The sequence below is a fragment of the Stigmatopora argus genome, chromosome 21 (genome assembly GCF_051989625.1).
Source record: "Stigmatopora argus isolate UIUO_Sarg chromosome 21, RoL_Sarg_1.0, whole genome shotgun sequence".
Taxonomy (NCBI): Eukaryota; Metazoa; Chordata; class Actinopteri; order Syngnathiformes; family Syngnathidae; genus Stigmatopora; species Stigmatopora argus.
The window spans coordinates 10,313,840-10,332,987 of record NC_135407.1 but is presented as its reverse complement, the minus strand read 5'-3'; the positions used below and the strand labels follow the sequence as shown (position 1 = coordinate 10,332,987).

The following is a 19,148-nucleotide window of genomic DNA, read 5'->3' as shown; positions in this document are numbered from 1 at the left end:
TCGAATTTCGTTATGGCAAGAAAGTCTTCTGATTCAACAGGATCTATGATGTCCTCTTTAGAAAATAAAGTAAAACATCATGAATAATACATACATACATACATTATTTACTTTATTTAAACATGATTGAATCCTCCAGGAGTCACAATAACTTAGGACACAAAGTATGATATGCATTGTCAGAAAAAAAATGTTTTAAAAAGCCCACATTGAAAAGATAGCAAAAACTTTTCGTTTTCTCTTGGCACGTTCAATTGGACATTTCTAAATCAGTTTTTCATCACTAGCATTTACTGACAACAACAACAGGTGAATTTGCCTCCATCACTCGTTGGATAAATTAAACTGCATTTATGTTGTTAGAAAATTTTGCAAGTGTAATTTAACTTACCTCCTATTCGTTCAATCATTGCAATAATTTGAGAAGCTAACTGTTCCATGTTGGAAAAGTCTTGTCCAAGTAGTTTCTGCAGGTTCCGATGTGAGTACTACTGCATCTGACTGATTTTCATTCGGATGCTGTTCATATCTCGGGGTAGTCATCAAAGACAAAGAGCGCTCCTTTGACGTCATCCTCTTTGATCGCGAGTTCAAATTTAGCGCCAAACAGTGATATTATAATCAGCAAAATTGCAGTTAAAAACGATTACATTGTAATCTTAAAAATATCCCCAAAAATTGGCAACAGAAAAAAAACGACGTTTTTTTTCCATTACATTGAATTTTCCCACGCTTCTTGAACGTCACGTCACAACCAGTTTCAAAGTTGGGCTTCCTGAATTTAGATTAATGAAACGTTTAAATTCGTCCAGAAAATAAAGTAGCAGTTAACAACCTCATACTAATATTTTAGTGCGCAACAAAACAAAGCGCTGGGCCGCCCTGATGAATCTTTTGTCCTGAAAAAACGTGTTGAAAGATACACAAACTGCTGTTATAGTCTGTTGCTTTTCAGTTGAAATTCAAGTTGGAAAGATTTGAGCCACACGCTAGCCTGCCAATGCTAGCCCTACCACAAATTCGACTACATCTAGCATACTGTTGTTTATACAGGCTGAAACATGTGTTGAAGTTGGACTAAATATTTTTATAATACTGCATTAAAATACAAGGTACTGCATACATTTCTCTTGCTCATTAATGATTCACTGTCATTTCAAATTGTTTAAAATACAGTGAAAGTTACATGACTTTTGGTGCTTTAATAGAACTTCTTTGTACTATTAGCTTAGTTTCTGTTGGAATAATGATTCAAACCTTTTAAATCATTATTAGTAATATTTAATTAAAAAAGGAAAAACATCTTTCAACATAGCTGCTTACAACTTGCAAGGAGGTGCCTTGTGACGTCGTCTCAGTCCACAAAGCATTCTGAATTGCAGTAACTGAATCATTGTATTTAATCGCGACCCTCGAAAAACATGTTTATGTAATCAGTACAATAACACCCTAGATCAGGGGTCTCGAACTCAATTTACCTGGGGGCCGCTAGAGGCCGAGTCCGGGTGAGACTGGGCCGCATCAGGATTTCCACAAGAAAAGCACTGATAAAACATTCCAACTGTGCACAATATCCATCCGCCTTTCTTCCTTTTTTTCTATCGCCATCGAAGCTAATGCTGAAAGTCGAGTCTGTCCTGTTGTATTTCTGCCATACGTTTTTATTCGATTTAGTGCTGAAAATGTTCGTTCCTGGGGGTGACAGGCTTGTTTGCTTTGGAGGTGTCCGACCTTTCTTAATGATGTCCAGCTTTTTTTCTTGAAAAGTCCATCTTGAAAATGCCTTTAAATCAGGGGTCTCAAACTCGATTTACCTGGGGGCCGCTAGAGGCCAAGTCTGGGTGAGACTGGGCCGCATCAGGATTTCCACAAGAAAAGCGCTGATAAAACATTCCAACGTTATCAAATATCTTTATTTTTTGAAAAAAAATAATGAATTAAATAAATTAACTTAAAGATGAATAAAAAATAAATCAATCAGTAATACAAAAATAAAACAATAATAATGAGCATACAGTAGATATACACTGGCTGGCTAAGTTGAGAAAATGAATTATTTTTATTCCGTTTCAAATGTCTGTATTAACAGCTCTTTAACCTTTAACTTTCTGAACTTGAATGGAACATTGAACATGAAATATTCTGAACACGGCTTCTCTTGCCTACTCCTTGCTGCTAGAGACCTGGCAGCGCTTCTTCTCACATAGTCACATTTGGCTTGAGGGAGGAAGCAGTGGAGACCCTCAGTAGAGCTTGAAGATGCTCATCAGTAAGTCTGGACCTGTACTTGGACTTATTGAAGTTCAAGGTGGAGAAGAGCTTCTCACACAAGTATGTGCTCCCAAAAAGGCACATGGTCCGCTTGAACCTTCGGGAAAGTTCAGGGAAGCTGGGGGTCAACTCTCTCAAAAATTGCCCAAGCTTGTATGCTTCTCCACTCACCTCCCTGAACTTGGCTTTGAGTGCAGAGTTGCACTGCAGGTCAATGAGCTCCATTTGAAGCTCAGGAGGGGCATCTTGCACATCAAAGGAGAAGGGGTCCGCAAAAATTTGAAATGTGGCTTTGTGTGTCTTGAAGTCTGCAAATCTGTGATCAAATTCCTCCTGTAGCTTCGAAATGGCCTCAACATACTTCTCACCACTGAATAGTGTGCCTGCATCCACGAGAGCCTTGCATGCTGGGAAATGGCAAAGGTTTGTCTGAGAGAGCTGGGCTTTCCATAACACAAGTTTAGTGCAGAATGCTCTCACGTTGTCATAGGCAGCACTGACAAGTTGCCCCTGGCCTTGTAGCTTCTTGTTCAGTACATTAAGCTCATGTGTGATATCAACAAGAAAAGCCAAGTCCATGAGCCATTTGGGATCACTTAGCACAGGATCAATCAACTCACAAACGGCGTAGCTAGCTTTGACTGCTGCATTACTGTCTTTGGTAGCCTTCTTGAAGAAATCCTGTTGCCTCAGAAGACGTGTTTTAAGACTGGCAACCTGGTTGGCTCTCTCATCTCCCTGGTATTTTTCGTACTCCTCAGCATGTCTCATAGTACAATTACGTTTCAAATTGTATTCCTTGTGCACCGCAACTTTTTCAGTGTAAATGAGACACGTCGGGGTGCCCCTGTGTTCAACAAAGAAATATTGCACTCCCCACTTTTCTTGAAACTGTCTGTGCTCATCACCGACCTTTCTCTTCACGGCAGGCTTTGAAAGAGACATCTCTGGGGCTCTGTAATATGTTTTTCCACTTGGAATGAGTCTCGGGTTGATCTTTCAAATTCAGTCGCGCGGGTTTGTGGCGCATGTGCACTTTCGCGCTCCGTTTCAATCGCGGAGATGGCTACAGACACTGACACAGGCTGGATCACGGATCATAGCGCCTCATTCAGTTCTATGCTGAGAGCAGCGGAGGAGTGTGCGCGCCGAGCGGAGTGATCGGCCTCACGGCTTCTCCTCCGCCCAGCTGATTGGAGGAATGAATGAGTGAGTGAGCGAGGCACTGGACAGCCCGGCCGATGTCCCGCCCTCCAGAGCCGTATACCTCACCGTGATTGGTTCATTCAGCTCCGAACCAAAGTTCCCTCTAATTTTTTGTTGGTCTGAGCAGAAAGACAACCTCCCTGAGCGCACTGAGTACCAGTGTGAGCGACATCATCGGTACTCGGATGATTCGCCTAAAGAGGTTTCGCCGACGGACGTTTGACAGACGGGCAGGTCGCCGAATGGACGTTCCACCGAACGTTCATTCGGCCGAACGGAGGTTTCGCCGAAACGGGATTCGAACGCTCGCCCCGCCGGATCGTGTGTGTACAAGTTTTTCAACCTCGGCCCGCGTTAGGATTTTTAATCCGGCCCGCCGCCGGTGTTGTCCAAATTATAGTAAAAATCAATGTTCGTCTACCATCAATGGCAGTCCGGGAATAAGCACTCTTGGGCAGGCAGATGTAGCAGAACCGAGCCGTAAAATGACAGCAATCGGGTCAAATCCATCCTAAAACAGCATTTAATGATTAAATACAAATACTGGATGATATCGCGATGGAGGCAAAAAAAGTCTATAGACGTCCATTCGCCAAACGGCTCAAAATGCTCTCAAATTCGGTCAAATCCAGCTGAAAACAGCATTTAATGATTAAATACAAATACTAGTATTTGTATTTAATCATTAAACTAACAAATACTAGTACGACCTGTCCGTCTGTCAAACGTCCGTCGGCGAAACGTCTTTAGGCGAATCATCCGGTCACGACATCATCATTGCTCGCTATCGGCACACCAGTATCACACCTGCCACAAGCAGGTGCATGTCAATGTTCCCTCTAATTTTTCATGTAAAACATGCTGTAAAATAAGAAAAACATGAGTGGACAGAGCTACTGCCACTGGCTGCCACTTAAACGGCGCCATCATGGGGAAAGGGGTAAAAAAAAAAAAAAAAAAATTAAAAAAAAAAAAATCGATCTTTCATATTAAGACGGGGGCCGCAAATTATCGTCCCGAGGGCCGCAGTTGGCCCGCGGGCCGCAAGTTTGAGACCCCTGCCCTAGATGTTTAGAAAAACAACAGTGTGAGGAATGCATTATAAGGTAAACAAAGTAGTATTATAATGTAAACAAAGCATTCTAAAGTAAACCAAGCAGGATTATAATGTAAACAAAGCAGTATTATAATGTAAGCAAAGCCGTATTTTCAAATCTGCTGCTGGAGTCTCGTCATAACAGTCTCATTGGGTCCTGCCGGGAGAAGTGTCCGTAACAATGTGTCCTCTAGCTTTGGGCCTTGAGGAGACGAATTTGGAGGAAAAATGTCCATGTTCCCATGACTTGATTTATAGCCTTACTACTTGTTAAAAATGCTTACAACACATATAGAATATTCCATAATAATTCTAACATTCCCACCTTTTACTATATGTATGTTATTCATTTTATGACAAATCCAAAAAGAGACAGGGATATCTCCGTTGGCTGTTTTAATTTTACCCGCTTAGGCTCTACTTGTTCGGCAGGTCTGAAAAGCAGAAAACAAGATCATTTTCGCCCAATTCATCCTCGGAATTACCATGCTCCTGGAATTCACTGCTGCTTCAGCACGTTTCATCAGTAGGGGATATAATTCATGCAATTTAGAATTTGTAGGGGCAATCGCAGTGGTTATAAGTTGGCTTATCAAAGATCTTAAGCAGGGAATAATACAACACCCACATAATGTCAAAATCGTAGCAAAAAGGGCTACGGAAAATGCCACAAATTAGGCCAAATCATTATTAATATGGCCCACAAATCTATCAAGCGGATAATAATTCTACTCCAGGATGCTTTTTCATCTTGCGGTTTAGGGTCTGCAGGCCATCGTTGGCCCTGGTGTGGGACCCAGTGGGGTGCGTGTTGTTGAGTGCAACATTTTCAAACATTGCATACGCCCCCTGCTCCTTCAAGAAGCATTTCAACCGCTGCACGATCCTGGAACGCCATCAGACTAGTGGCTGCCAGTTGTTCCTTTATCGCCACAAATCCCTGTTCAGTATAATTTTCAAGTTTTTGGACATTGTAATGCAGGTAATTTATCCAATCAACATTTTTGTTTGGAGTAATTAAAAGAAAAATAGACTCCCAACCTGCTGCGATCTGATTAGCCAACTTATACTCATCTGGTACGCCCCGTGGATGCCAATCGCATCAATGTATGTCGGATCACCCTCTCTCCATGCCGATCGACGCCGTCGCAAGGGGCCCGCCATCATACCGGATTCCTGTGCAGCCAATTGTATCTCCTCTACTGTAGATGGAAAAACAGACACTGGTAATAGCAGTGAGACCAAGGCACAAAGTCCTGCTGCAATTTTGGCAGGAGTCGTATAATTTGTTTTGGCCGCACCACCACCGTAGGTCAGAACGTGGTATCAGGGGTGCAGTCTGTTTTAGGACGTGGGCACACCACGTCACATTTATCGCTCCCAGTGCCGGACCGTGCCCTGTGAGGACTAAACAGGTAAAATGATTAAACACGACATGTGTTGAATAGTTAGGCTTGTCCTTCGCTGCCGTTGTAACTGGGTAGACATTATTCCATTTCATACATTTTGGGCTTACATCTTCTTTTGTCATTATCTCCTTTACACAATCAGGGGTAATTTGCGCGGGCACTACTCGTAAGAGAGGGCGGGGCCCCATACATGTTATGCAGGTTTGATTTATAGTATTAGCTGCATTTTCCATCAACAACAACCAATTATTGCCCGTTTGGGAACTCCCCGTTGCAGAAATGAATTCTCTGGTCATCTCAGATTTTAATTTTACTATGGCGGATCCGGGTGTTTCCATCTCTGACGATTTTCCTACCGTCTCCATAGACATTGTTGTTGAGACACAATTGTAGATTTTTGTAAAAAGAGTCTTCTCCACCTGCCCATGGACTTAGGAAAAACGTCAGACAAGGATCCACAAGTTAATTTGTCCGTCTGAATAATGATTAGTAATGCCTCCACCGTATGGGTTAATTTTATCAAAGGCCTGATGGTTTTTTCGCACGCGTGTGTCATCCAAGCTTGCCAATCTAGACCAGTTTCTGCAACAAGGTTTCCCCAATCTGTTTTAGGACTGTTATGTACCACACATATTCTATAAAATCCATATGTATCCTTTGAAATGGATATGTAGCTTTTGTAGCTTGACATAAGGGGGAATCGCCCGTGTTTTGGCCATATATCTGCATATAGATTGAATATATAACCTCCCCCTTTTTTGAGGCATGAAATTTACCATGACTCAAAATGGTAGCCCTCCTAGATAAGTCTTTTGTTTTTGTTTAGTCCCCCAGGTTCCCAAAATTTCCCATTGCAGAAATCAAAAAATTTCATTTGGCGAAATTCTTTTCCCTTCTTTTTTCTTCTGTCCTACTCTGCCACCGCCGTCCTCGAAAGGCTTATAAGCGATTTCAGAAATATTCCACCTTGATATTAGAATATCGATATATCTTGGTGGCCAGCCAATTAAAACACAAAAGACAGACACTCATCCACGCTCGCACTCATAATCAAGGAATTTGCTTTGAGTGCTCCCCCAATCATCCATAATTTTGGTTTGTTGGAGTAAAACTGGAGTACCCAGAGAAAACCTACGAATTCTTGAGGACACCAGGAATACTCCACACTCCGGAAGGTCTGGATCCACTCCGCATTAGTAGATCCTCGAACCGCAAGATTGATGCCTGAAGAAACTAGATAATTAATGTATTAGATTCACATGCCACATATTTAAAAATAGAAATTTGTTCAATTGCCACCACCCCTTACCCCAGTCAGTCAGCATGTAGACTGCCATGCGAGTGGCTGTGATTAACTATCTATTCGCCAATAATGCAATAACGGAAAAGTTGTGACACATTGAAACACACACACACACACCCTTTTAGTATTTTAACCGTTTGTAAAACTTTATCTCCATGTTCTGCATTAAGTTACACCCCCTTTCAACGCTATCGAATTTTGCCCATTCTAGTCACCCCATCTACTTAAAGCATTTCTCAAAGGTTTATATTTTATAATTTGGAGATGTTATTTTCTAAACATAGACATTATTTCATCACTTGTTTCACACCATGAAAGGCCCCACCTGAATTTAGATTTTTTTTGTAGATATTCCCCTTTATCTAAGCTTGTTATTGCCAATCGTTATCACCGTAACATTCAGGTGTATTAACCCCATAATTGCAATGCAGTAAGTTTTGGATAAATTCTTAATTTGTATGCCCCTAAAGTAATACAGTAATAACGTCCCAATAGTCATCAATATGACCTATACCAAAGCATATTCCCCCTTTAGGCCAAACAGGGAACGCCTTTTGTGCACTTAAAGACGCTCCATGTTTCTTCTAGGGAAACTATGCCTATCCTTAACCAATTATCTTATCTACCCCAGCCAGGTTGAATTTACCTAACAATTTGGACGAATGCCATGAAATTTCTCATTTCTGCATTGTTAATTTCATGTCTGATCCCTTTAACAACCAAATAACTCTTAATACCTAAGACATAAATTGCAAATCACCCCATACTATGTTTACTTAAGATAAGAGCCATTTCTTATAGCTCCCTGTTACCACAAGAAAAATCTACAATAATTAAATTAGAGAAATCCACCTTACACTAGGCATTTCCTAATTACAATTTTCAATGCTTAATAAAGGACCCACAAATTGTCACCAATATGCACTAATATTGTAAAAAAATCCATTCATTTTTCTTTAACCAGCCAATCTCCTATATTAAAGTATTTTGAACAATCCAACCATTCAAAAACAGTAATAATCTCGTTTTATCCTCCAAAAACTAGCTCTCTTCAATTAAGAGCCCTTTGAATTTCACAAAAGAAAAAAGAAAATAATAATAATAGCATTATTCCCAATTCCAAAGCTTTTACCAAATCAATCTTTGCCAAACAGATTTTCTATCACCTCGAAAGACATTTCTGATTAAATCCCAAAAATAAATGCGAAGATAATCGCGGAACCCTGCATCCCTTGCAGCCCATGTTTTGTTCTTATTCTGAAATGTTTAAACGGAAGCGCGCCCTTAGCCGCTGACTGTGACCTTCACGCTCGCTGCAGAAGCAGCATTCTTATCTTTTGTTTACAAATTCCAAACCGCTCTCTTTTCCTCTTTTGTGCACAATGCTTCGACTCCTGTGCCCAATCAATTATATTTTTAGAGAAGACTAAATTAATAAACTAAATTAATTACTCTCCCGATATCCAACTATATCACCATAGTTTGCCAAGACCCCATAATCACAATATGCTGCAAGCACAACTATATCATAGCAAAACCCATTTCTGCCCTCAAGTTTGCTTAAGCGCCCTCAAGGCCAATAATTGTAATATTCTCCACGGAAGGGGTCCCCCAAAATTTTAGTCGCTTGTGCGGTCCGCGCGCACACTTTACTGTATTATAATGTCTAACACCATCAAATCAGCCGCACCAAAACAGAGCGCTTCCCCCGCAATCGAAGCATTATTCGGCAAGTTTAGAGTATGACCAAAACGCAGTTTTGGCAACCCCGCTAAACATTTAATTGGCTGTTTTGTATTTCTGTTAACCAAAATATTCCCGCTAGCAGACGGGAACGAAACCAGGATAAGCCACAATAAGCCATTTCATTCCAGTACATTGACAGTGTACTTGGACTAGCACTTGGAAATAACCATTTTAATTGCCATTTTACAACTTTCAGCATCACACAAAAAGTTCCAATTGAATTCATTCACAAAGAATGTGATCTCTGGTTTAAAATTAGCTCAACATCCTCATGTTCAAAATCCTCATTCAAATCATTTTGAGCAGGCCTGTCTTGTTTTTTTGAGACCTTTTTGTCCAGGCAATCACGCGATATATCCCCCAATTCTCCACAAACCCAGCACATAGCATTTTTGAAAACCCGATTTCTATTCTGTCCCCGTCAGTCGAGGAGGCCGCGCTATCTTTTATTTTTTTCACACAACGGACCCGTTTTATCACTCTTCTTTTTTAAAACCTCTTCAGCATGGACCGCCTGATTTACGTATTGTTCAAGCGTGCCCGTAGGCCTATCTACCCAGTGTTTTTCAATCCATTCCCTAAGCGTATAATTTGAATGAGCATGCAACACATTTTTTAGCTGCTCCTGATAAAGGCTGCCCACCGCGTGGTCTTCAGCGATGCCGCTGTTGGCCTTAAAACAAGCCGTCATCCTGATTTGATATTCTGCAAAAGGCTCACCATCCCTCTGCTTAGCTCTGCTGATCACGGTATAATTAGCTTTTGTTTTAAACTTCCCCGTAACCCGATCAATCAGTTCATGCACTCTCAAATTCAAATCACGACCGTCATGACACAACGGGCCACCATCAGCTTTTGGATTCCAATCACCTCTAACAGCATGCCAATCACCTTTTAACGCGAACATCCAAATTTGCTGCGTTTCCACCCCATTCAGGTGATAAGATCGTCTAATGTCCTCCATTTGCAAGACAAACTCCCCCACATCAACCTTATGCGACGTGATGCCTTCTACGGCCTTTTTCACGTCGTCCTGCGTCCAAGTCCTGTGAACCAGGATAGTAGGAGCCTGCTTCTTGCCCACATTAGGATTAGCAACTTCGATCATGGGATATTGTTCAATAAACACATCACTCATTGGCGGCGCCCCAGGCTGGGGCGATAGTGTTTCTCCCCATGTCTTTGACCATTCCCCCACGGGCCCTCCCGACCTGGTCAGCCGGTCGTTCATATTTGTCGGAGGGGGCCTCGGCAATACCTCCTCCTTTTTAACAACAACAACACACTTCTTCCCCACCGGGCCAGTCTCATCGTCCTCTTTTCTGTGGAATAACACAGCCTCTGTGTTTCCAGTCCCACCGTTATCAACTGATTTAACCCATCCATTACTCCGTTTCCTTGCCATCAGAAACCAATAATAGGTATCATTATATCCCTCCTGCTCCATTTTGTTAAGGTTTCCCCCATGCTTAGCACGTATTTTATCCTGCAGTATCAATATCTTATGCATATCAAGCTGGCCAGCAAACCCATATTTGTTTATCCATAAATTTAGGTGTTTAACCCTTGTAGCGCTTTGATTTTCAATATCTCATCTTTACACGGCAGACGCATCTTTGGATCGTCGTCAATAGCCGCTTTACTGTTTGCACCACCCATTTTTGGAGTGGATTTGTGTGTATCCTCGTAGTACCTTTTTTTCTTTTTTGTTTCTCCTTAGGCTGTAACAACTACGCACACACAACCAACGTCGACCACCACATTTTTATAGACCCCACCGTGTCTACCTGCTAGTGACTAGTATCCGCAGGGTTTTAAAATCGCCATCCCCAGGACGCGAGCCTTACTTCTCAAAATAAGGCCATCGCGTGATGCCCTTCGCGCATTTGGAACCAGTCAACAATATGCAGCCATCACACGCGGACTCGGCAGAAATGTCGATAGATGCTTACCCAGAGGATAGTCGTCAACCGATTAGAATCTAGGCGCTGCTGAGAAATAGTCCAGCCTGGAAAAGGGATTCTCGCCGTGCACGGTCACTCCAGATATTAAACTGCAGCGTCTGGATTCCTTATCGGTGTGTTGACCCCGGCTACTCGAAGGACCAAATGTTGGAATAATGATTCAAACCTTTTAAATCATTATTAGTAATATTTAATTAAAAAAGGAAAAACATCTTTCAACATAGCTGCTTACAACTTGCAAGGAGTTGCCTTGTGACGCCGTCTCAGTCCACAAAGCATTCTGAATTGCAGTAACTGAATCATTGTATTTAATCGCGACATTCGAAAAACATGTTTATGTAATCAGTACAATAACACCCTAGATGTTTAGAAAAACAACAGTGTGAGGAATGCATTATAAGGTAAACAAAGTAGTATTATAATGTAAACAAAGCATTCTAAAGTAAACCAAGCAGGATTATAATGTAAACAAAGCAGTATTATAATGTAAGCAAAGCCGTATTTTCAAATCTGCTGCTGGAGTCTCGTCATAACAGTCTCATTGGGTCCTGCCGGGAGAAGTGTCCGTAACAATGTGTCCTCTAGCTTTGGGCCTTGAGGAGACGAATGTGGAGGAAAAATGTCCATGTTCCCATGACTTGATTTATAGCCTTACTACTTATTAAAAATGCTTACAACACATAGAATATTCCATAATAATTCTAACAGACTATTATCTCAGCAGACTACATTTCTACGCCAAGCTCAGCTGAACCAGGCATCCGTTTGGGCCAGCTTTCGGGTTGCTAAACTGATAGCAAGCAGCGGTAAGCCTTTCACTGACGGAGAGTTTTTTAAGAAATGTATGGATGTTGTCGTGGAGGAAGTGTGTCCCGAGAAGAAAGATGCATTTAATGCCGTAAGTCTGTCGGTGAGTACAATGACCAGACGCGTTGAAGAAATCGGGAGTAATGTAAATGCCCAGCTGCAGCAGAAGACGAAAGAATTTGACTTTTTTTCATTAGCACTGGATGAAAGCACGGACGTGCAAGACACAGCGCAACTGCTCATTTTTATTTGTGGAGTTAGCGCAAACTTTGAGATTTGCAGTTTTTGGCAGCACGTATATCTGCGAGAAAACCTTTTCTCGCATGAAACTGCTGAAAACTCCGATGAGTTCAAAATTGACAGATGAACATTTGCATCAGTGCTTGAGACTGGCTGTAACTAGAATGGAACCTGATATTCAACTTCTCACCAGCCAGATGCAGGCCCACAGTTCACACTGATGAACAGACATAGGTAAGCTCACTTTTCTGACTTGAATGAGTCATTCTGAGCATAAACAAATATAATCATAATAAAATCTACTGGGATAAAATCCATCTTTACAACCATACTGGTAGTGAAATGTATTGTGCTGTGTAGGTGCGGTTTCACTTAGTTCAGTTTCTCAACCTGCTTCCTTTGTGGTTTTCACAGGGAAGTTGATGAGAGAGCTGCAAACAGCGGTGTCTACAAGCCTATTGGAACAAAAGGATTATAAGGAAGAAACACAAGAACTTCAGGAGACTGCTCATATGTGTCAGAGAGATTCTGCTCTGACAACTGAGCTGAACTTTTATCTGTTAAGATTGTGCATGGCACAACAGAAAGTTAATGTTCCATGGCTTTTTTTCTATGAAGAACCCAGAGAGAGTTATTTAGTTCTTATTTATTTCATAAATAGTGTTATTTATTTCCTGTTTTTTATGTGAAGAACTCAGAGAGGGTTATTTAGTTATTATTTATTTCATTAATAGTGTTATTATTTGTTTTCTGACTTTTTTCTGTAAAGAACCTGGAAAGGGTTATTTGGTTATGTGTGGCTTTCTGGAAAACAATAAAAAAAAAATTAAGCTCCCCTACGATCGTCACACTTTTTCTGTTACAAACTGACACCGGCCCCCCATCAGAGAAGGGAAAAGTTATGTGGCCCTCACAGGAAAAAGTTTGGGGACCCCTGAATTAATCCAAAGGGATTGCACAAAAAAGGTTATAAAGGGTGAAGTAGCGCCACCTGGTGGACAGGTTTTCAAACGTACACAATCTTTTTTTAGGTTAATGCGCTTTAATCGTCATTTTAGCGCGGCCCCATGAAAATATCCACATATCAAATTATTCATCAAAACATTTCATGTTTAGTTGTTGGGCAAAAACACAAATCACAGTTTGTGATAAAAAAAAGTTACAGAATTCCCTCGCAGCTTTTCAATAGCTTGATATGAAGTAAAAAGTCCTTTAACATGAAATACTAATTCCGTTAGCAAATTCCATCTTTTCCAAAGTGCTTTCTGGGGGACGTGGCGCTCGCCATTCCACGCGTTTTAGGTCACTCAATCGGGACGACATCTCGTTCGGGTACGCTTTGGGGCAGAATATTGGCCTGGGGAGGGCTCTCCTGGGAAGCGAGCTCGGTCGCTTCGGCGTGGAGAACTGTCGTGAGGCAATTCAATCCAAAATCATTTGGTTTCATCAGAGCTCCGCCTGGTCTTATTTTAGGAACTCCAAGGAAAAGCTTTTACTTACCAACTGGCGCATATTTGGCTGCAAGCAAAAGACACAAAAAAGTTAGTCGCCAGCGACTGAAAAAGCAAACGTCCCTCACCTTTTGTCCATTTGTAGACGATGGCGGCGACGATCACGACGGCCACAACGAGGACCGCCAACGGTACGGCGACGGCCAGCGCCGTCTTCCTCCTTTCTTCCGCTTCACAAAGCGACGGACATCATGTGTGTTTCGGACGAGGACGGACGGACGGACGGACGGAGGCGTGCGGCTCACCTTCGATGCGCTCGTTGCTCAGGAGGACGCGGTGGTCCAGCGGGACGACGATGTCGTCCGGGACGCCGGCCAGCTGGAAGACGCACTCGTATCGGGCGCTGGGGTCCGCCGCTCTGAGGTGGGCGGCGACCTGGAAGGTCCCGTCGTGGTTGGGCAGGGTCTCTTCCCTCTCCACGCCCTTGGAGAGTTTCTGGCCGTCCTTCTTCCAGAACAAGATGGCGTCCCTGGGGTAGAAACCCGTGGCGTGGCAGGTCACCGGCGACCACGACCTCTTCTGCAGCAGGGACAGGCGCGGAAGCACTGCCGCCCGGGCGAGGGCCGAAGAAGAGGGGAGGAAAAAGTTGGGGTCGGAAAGAACGTCGCTTGGCTAAGATTGTACTACCTGTTCTTGTGAGGAAGTCCTTCCCGTTGCTCACATGCGCCTTCAACTCGTCTGGACAAATGTCAGTGTAGTAATCCTTTTTATATTGAATATAGAGTTGGTCTTCCCATTTGTGTTTGGTGACGAGCGCTTGCGGCTTGAGCGCGAGCCATCTCCCTTCCTTCAAGTCTAACGATATGAAGTCTTCTCCGTCGTAAGCGTGGTGTTCCCAACCGTCAACCTCGCCGGTCTCGTCGTCCCATCCGCAGCCATACATTATCTGGATGGTGTGAATGCCTGAGAGAAAGGCACGGAAATAAGGCGACGTCTGCTCAAAAAAGCGAGCGGCACCTGAATGGTCGCAAAAACGCTCCAAAGCAGGACGGCAACTCACCTCCGCTTTGGTTGAAGCGCTCATTAACAGTTTTAAAGCCGTCTTTGAAGACATGCTGATTGTCAATGCAGATCTCTGTGCACCTCCTCCAGTAGTGTGGATCCTGGGCTGTGATCTTGTTCACCCAATCCTGTTTGGGACTTGATTTCCTGCTCTTGCTGTCGTAGTGAATGATCGACACGCCGTCAACGTAAGCGACGCTCAAGTATTCTGGGAAGTTTGGAATTTGAGACGACGTTATGTGGATATACTCCAGCGTGTGGAAGACTGAAAGAAAAAGAAAAAACATTTCTTCATCTAAATGCCCAAATCTTGTCCTCATCCCATTTTCAAAACTGGGCACTTTTGATCGAGTTGATCCTCATTTTTCCGCCTCTCATTTGAAAAACGGACATCATTTGACAAGCAGATATTTGGGAAATGCAAAACACCAACTTTTCCGACCAGAATAGAGTCAATGTGAGGACGTGGCTGCCATTGACGGCGCTAGACGTCCGATTCCTTGAAACTGCTGGAAAATCCCACAGACACCCAAGTGATTTCTTTGGACAACTTCTATCTTTTGAAAAGGTATTTGAATACAAACCCCGTCCCCCGGCAAAAGACGACATTGGAGCTCTGCGGAGAAAATGGACTTACCGGGCTGGACGCTTTGAATGTGGACAGCCACAACAAATAAAGCTGCCATCTCCAGCATCTTGAACCATGTTTTTTTCTCAATTTTGAAGCCAACGTCGAGTCTCAAATGAAAGACAAGTTGGACACGCTTCCGTGACTTGAGTTCAATAAAGTCGCATTGCTTTGATTTTCGCCAGAGCGCCTTGCCTCGTTACGTGAGGACGAGTAACCTGAAAGATTTCTTTCTTTTCTGAACGGCTTATCCTCGCCGGGGGTGCTGCAGCTTATCCCAGATAAAAAAAATGAACTATTGGCACTTATTAGTTGAATTACATTATGTTTTCCCTATTTTGAAAAATAATCATTGATGCTGACTTTGGGCGAAAGGCAGACTACACCTTCGACTGGTCGCCAGTCAGCCGTAGGACACACCGAGAGACCGACGCCTATTCGCACACACCATCAGGCGGCTCAATATTAATAATATACAGACGCTCCCCTACTTACGAACATTCAACTTACGAACAACGGTACATACGAACATGTCTGCAAATTGCGTTTAAGTCCAAAAATGTTCGCAAGTCCAATTTTGTATTTCGCGCCTTTTTCGGAGTAGTACTTCTTTCCGCCGCTAATACCGACGCCTGGCGCTGTGAGAGCTCAGCTCACCCAGCATCTACCTTCTTCTTCGTTGCAATGCGGAAGTGCGTGAATGTATGTCCAGTGTGCAAAGAACCTTTTTCATTTGTATCATTAAATATCTCATGCATCCAATATTGAATATGGTTGGTAAAAAGCTAAAGGCTTCTATTGAGGGAGTTGCAAGGAAGAGGCAAGCCATTTCATTTGAAACGAGTGGCAATAATAACGAAGCTTGATGCGCGTGAGAGTGGTGAGCGTTTCACGGGCATTGAATCGTTCGACCGTCAGTACCATTTATAAACAGAAAGATCGAGCAGCAGGACCCAAATATTGAACGTTGCATAAAGTTTGCAAATCAATTGAATGATGCCATACAGTGCTACCGCATCATTTATGATGAAAAAAAGAAGAAAACTGTGCAATCGTCATTAGGTCGCTTCTTTTGGCCAGTTTCTAATACATAAATCTCTCTCTCTCTCTACAGTACTGTACATATTCTCTCCATTTTATTAAATGTTTTTTTTTTCAGTACAAACCAATGCGTGTTACTTATACAAGCCTTAAACATACAAATGCACTTATATAAACCTTCAATATACTTATATCGACCTTAAACATAAATTATAATACAAAATATAGCACTGAATCAACTTACAAACAAATTCAACTTATGAACAATCGCTCGGAACCAATTGCGTTCGTAAGTAGGGGAGCGTCTGTACAGTGGTACCTCGTGATACGACAGCTCGTCATACAACATGCTCGTGTTACGACGGAAATTTCGATCGAAAAATTCGTCCGAGATGCGATCAAAATGTCGTGATGCGACCAAGCCAGGTGGCCATGGCACTGTCTTTTTTGCATCTCTTTCGTGTCTAAAATATATCTACGAGCACTGGGCGGGCTTTGCATTTCCCCACCTGCTTTTTCCCCCCACGTTGGTCTACATTTACATACCTGGTAAACAATATTACTATGGATCGGCAGAGTTTTGCAAAGAAAAGGCGACCGTTGACAATGGACATGAAACGCGAAATAATTGAAAAATATGAGAGTGGGGTGCTCGGCAATACGAGAGGAATCCGTCAACTATATCCACCATCCTTAAGCAGAAGGACGCAATTCAGGAGAAGAGGCCTTCCAAGGGACTAACTGTCATTTTCCACCGGCGCAGTGACATTCACGACCAGATGGAGAACCTTCTTTTATTGTGGATAAAAGAAAAACAATTAGCAGGAGATAGCGTGACCGAGTCAACCGTATGTGAAAAAGCCAGCGGAATTGACATGGATTTGATAAGAACGAAAGGAGAGCCTTCAACAACTTCACAACCCTTTTAAAGCGAGTCATGGCAGGTTCGAAAAATGTAAAAAAAAGATCTGGAATACACTCGGTAATCCGACACGGGGAAGCGGCCAGTTCCAATTCCAAAGCCGCCGCGGTGGAATTTATCAAGACATTTGCCTTGATTATCACCCAGGAAAGTGACACCCCCCAGCAAGTTTTCAACTGCGATGAAAATGGTCTTTTTTGGAAAAAGATGCCCAGGCGGACATTCATCGTGGCAGAGGAGAAGGCACACAAACCTATGAAGGACTGCTTAACGCTAGCGTTGTGTGAATGTTTTTTTTTTTAATTAGGACATGTACATTGTTTGGATCAAGATTTGGCTTTTGGCCATGAAATTCTTCTTGACGCGCCCCAGTTTGGCTCGAACGGTGAAAAAAACGGACTGTCTGGCTCACAATGTCCCAAACAAAAACACTAGGTATTTATTACTTATTTATGGTGGCTCACAATGTCGCAAACAAACACACTACTTATTTATTGATAGTATATATTTGTGCGGTGAAAGTTTTAAATCTCATTTTACTTTTATTATGACAATTAAAGCATTTAATTCAAATTATCAACAAATACCACCAATAACAAGGACTTTTATACTTACCTTTGAGGAGAATTAAAACTCACCTGCGTTTATAACGAGCGGAGACCAGCTTAGGAAAGCGAACAGATGTAGAAACATTCTGGTCTTCATTTGGTTTCTGCTTACATCAGGTCATTAAATTTTGAAGGATTGTAAAGGGTCGATTCTTTTGCTGAATTCTTGCCGATCATCCATGTCACCGTGTCTGTCCGGTGTGGTTCTGTTTCTCTAATCGTGAAACATTCCCGTGAACAAACCGGAAAAACCAATATTTGCTCCGCCCCTAATTGGTAATCCAACTGGTCGTTCTTTATGCTTTGTGGATAGTTTTAATTGCGAAGCATTTGTCCCCAACCTAACCCTCTTTCTATTTTCTCGCGAACCGGCTAATGGGGAAGGCGACAACTTAAGACAAAATTGTGTGAGGGTGGCTTCGGTGCACCAACGACACCCATGACGGCAAAAAACAAATCCCAAGCATAATAGCAATTATTTATTATTATTATTATTATTATAACAACTTTTCTCATTTCAAGTAGGAGGGGGAGATTGAAAACGTTAATATTTTTGGCAGTGGCTCCTTAGCCGGTAACCGGTCAAATAGTCCCAGGGGCTATTTAGCCGGTAACCGGTCAAATAGCCGATATGGCCCCATATGGCTATTTAGCCGGTAAGAATTCTGTGTGGGGTAAATGGTAAGAAACTACGGCTACGGAGCCACTGCCTAAATAATAGTCATTAACACCTTCATGTGTAGAAGCAATTAGTCTACATCAGGGGTCGGGAACCTTTTTGACAGAGAGAGCCATAAACAATTAATATTTTCTAATGTTATTTCTTGAGAGCCATTCTCGGAACTGAAAAGTAAAAATATATGAAAGTATAATTTCTATTTTTTTTGTCATTTCATCACTTTTAACGTACAAAAAGTCTCTGATTTCTTTTGACAACATTGTTATGTGGTGTCTTACAAAATCAGTATCAATGATATCCTGCATGCAGAAGAGTAATAAAAAACAAAATTATGATTAAAATAGGGGTACAGGTAGTGTCGACGCCGCAGTGATGCTCTCGTTTTAGGTAAATGCGCTTTAATCGTCATTTTAGCCCCATGAAAATATACACATCAAATTATTCATCAAAACATTTCATGTTTAGTTGTTGTGCAAAAACACAAATGACCGTTTATGTTTTGAAAAGCAAAGCAAAAAAAAGTTACAGAATTCCCTCGCAGCTTTTCAATAGCTTGATATCAAGTAAGAAGTCCTTTAACATGAAATACAAATTCCGTTAGCAAGTTCCATCTTTTCCAAAGTGCTTTCTGGGGGACGTGGCGCTCGCCATTCCACGCGTTTTAGGTCACGCAACGCGGCACATATTTACTCACATAGGGTGCACGTAAAAATGT

At 42.2% G+C, this 19,148-nt stretch overlaps 3 protein-coding genes across 3 annotated transcripts in view; 1 reads left to right on the top strand and 2 right to left on the bottom strand.

Annotated features, from left to right (window-relative positions):
- The window catches only part of LOC144066887 (gonadotropin-releasing hormone II receptor-like), a 252,259-nt gene that overhangs the window by 53,506 nt on the left and 179,605 nt on the right, over window positions 1-19,148 (top strand). The window lies entirely within an intron of this gene.
- Window positions 1-19,148, bottom strand: part of LOC144067508 (triple functional domain protein-like) — a 78,696-nt gene that overhangs the window by 51,019 nt on the left and 8,529 nt on the right. The window lies entirely within an intron of this gene.
- Window positions 11,281-18,093, bottom strand: LOC144066838 (H-2 class I histocompatibility antigen, K-Q alpha chain-like). Its single transcript, XM_077590209.1, has 7 exons — window positions 17,785-18,093; window positions 14,554-14,820; window positions 14,181-14,456; window positions 13,799-14,098; window positions 13,622-13,723; window positions 13,543-13,560; window positions 11,281-13,449 (listed from the first exon to the last, which is right to left on the bottom strand). The coding sequence occupies exons 1-7, from the start codon at window positions 17,849-17,851 to the stop codon at window positions 13,346-13,348; spliced, it is 1,134 nt and encodes a 377-aa protein (XP_077446335.1). The 5' UTR covers window positions 17,852-18,093; the 3' UTR covers window positions 11,281-13,345.

What these genes read in the sequence shown, in the direction of transcription:
- LOC144066838 (XM_077590209.1), bottom strand. Translation starts at nt 17,851, where the DNA reads ATGAAGACCAGAATGTTTCTACATCTGTTCGCTTTCCTAAGCTGGTCT. An exon ending in GGACTTCCTCACAAGAACAG is followed by an intron (nt 14,099 to 14,180) that starts GTAGTACAATCT and finishes CCCGGGCGGCAG; the next exon opens with TGCTTCCGCGCCTGTCCCTG. An exon ending in GAGCAACGAGCGCATCGAAG is followed by an intron (nt 13,724 to 13,798) that starts GTGAGCCGCACG and finishes CGCTTTGTGAAG; the next exon opens with CGGAAGAAAGGAGGAAGACG.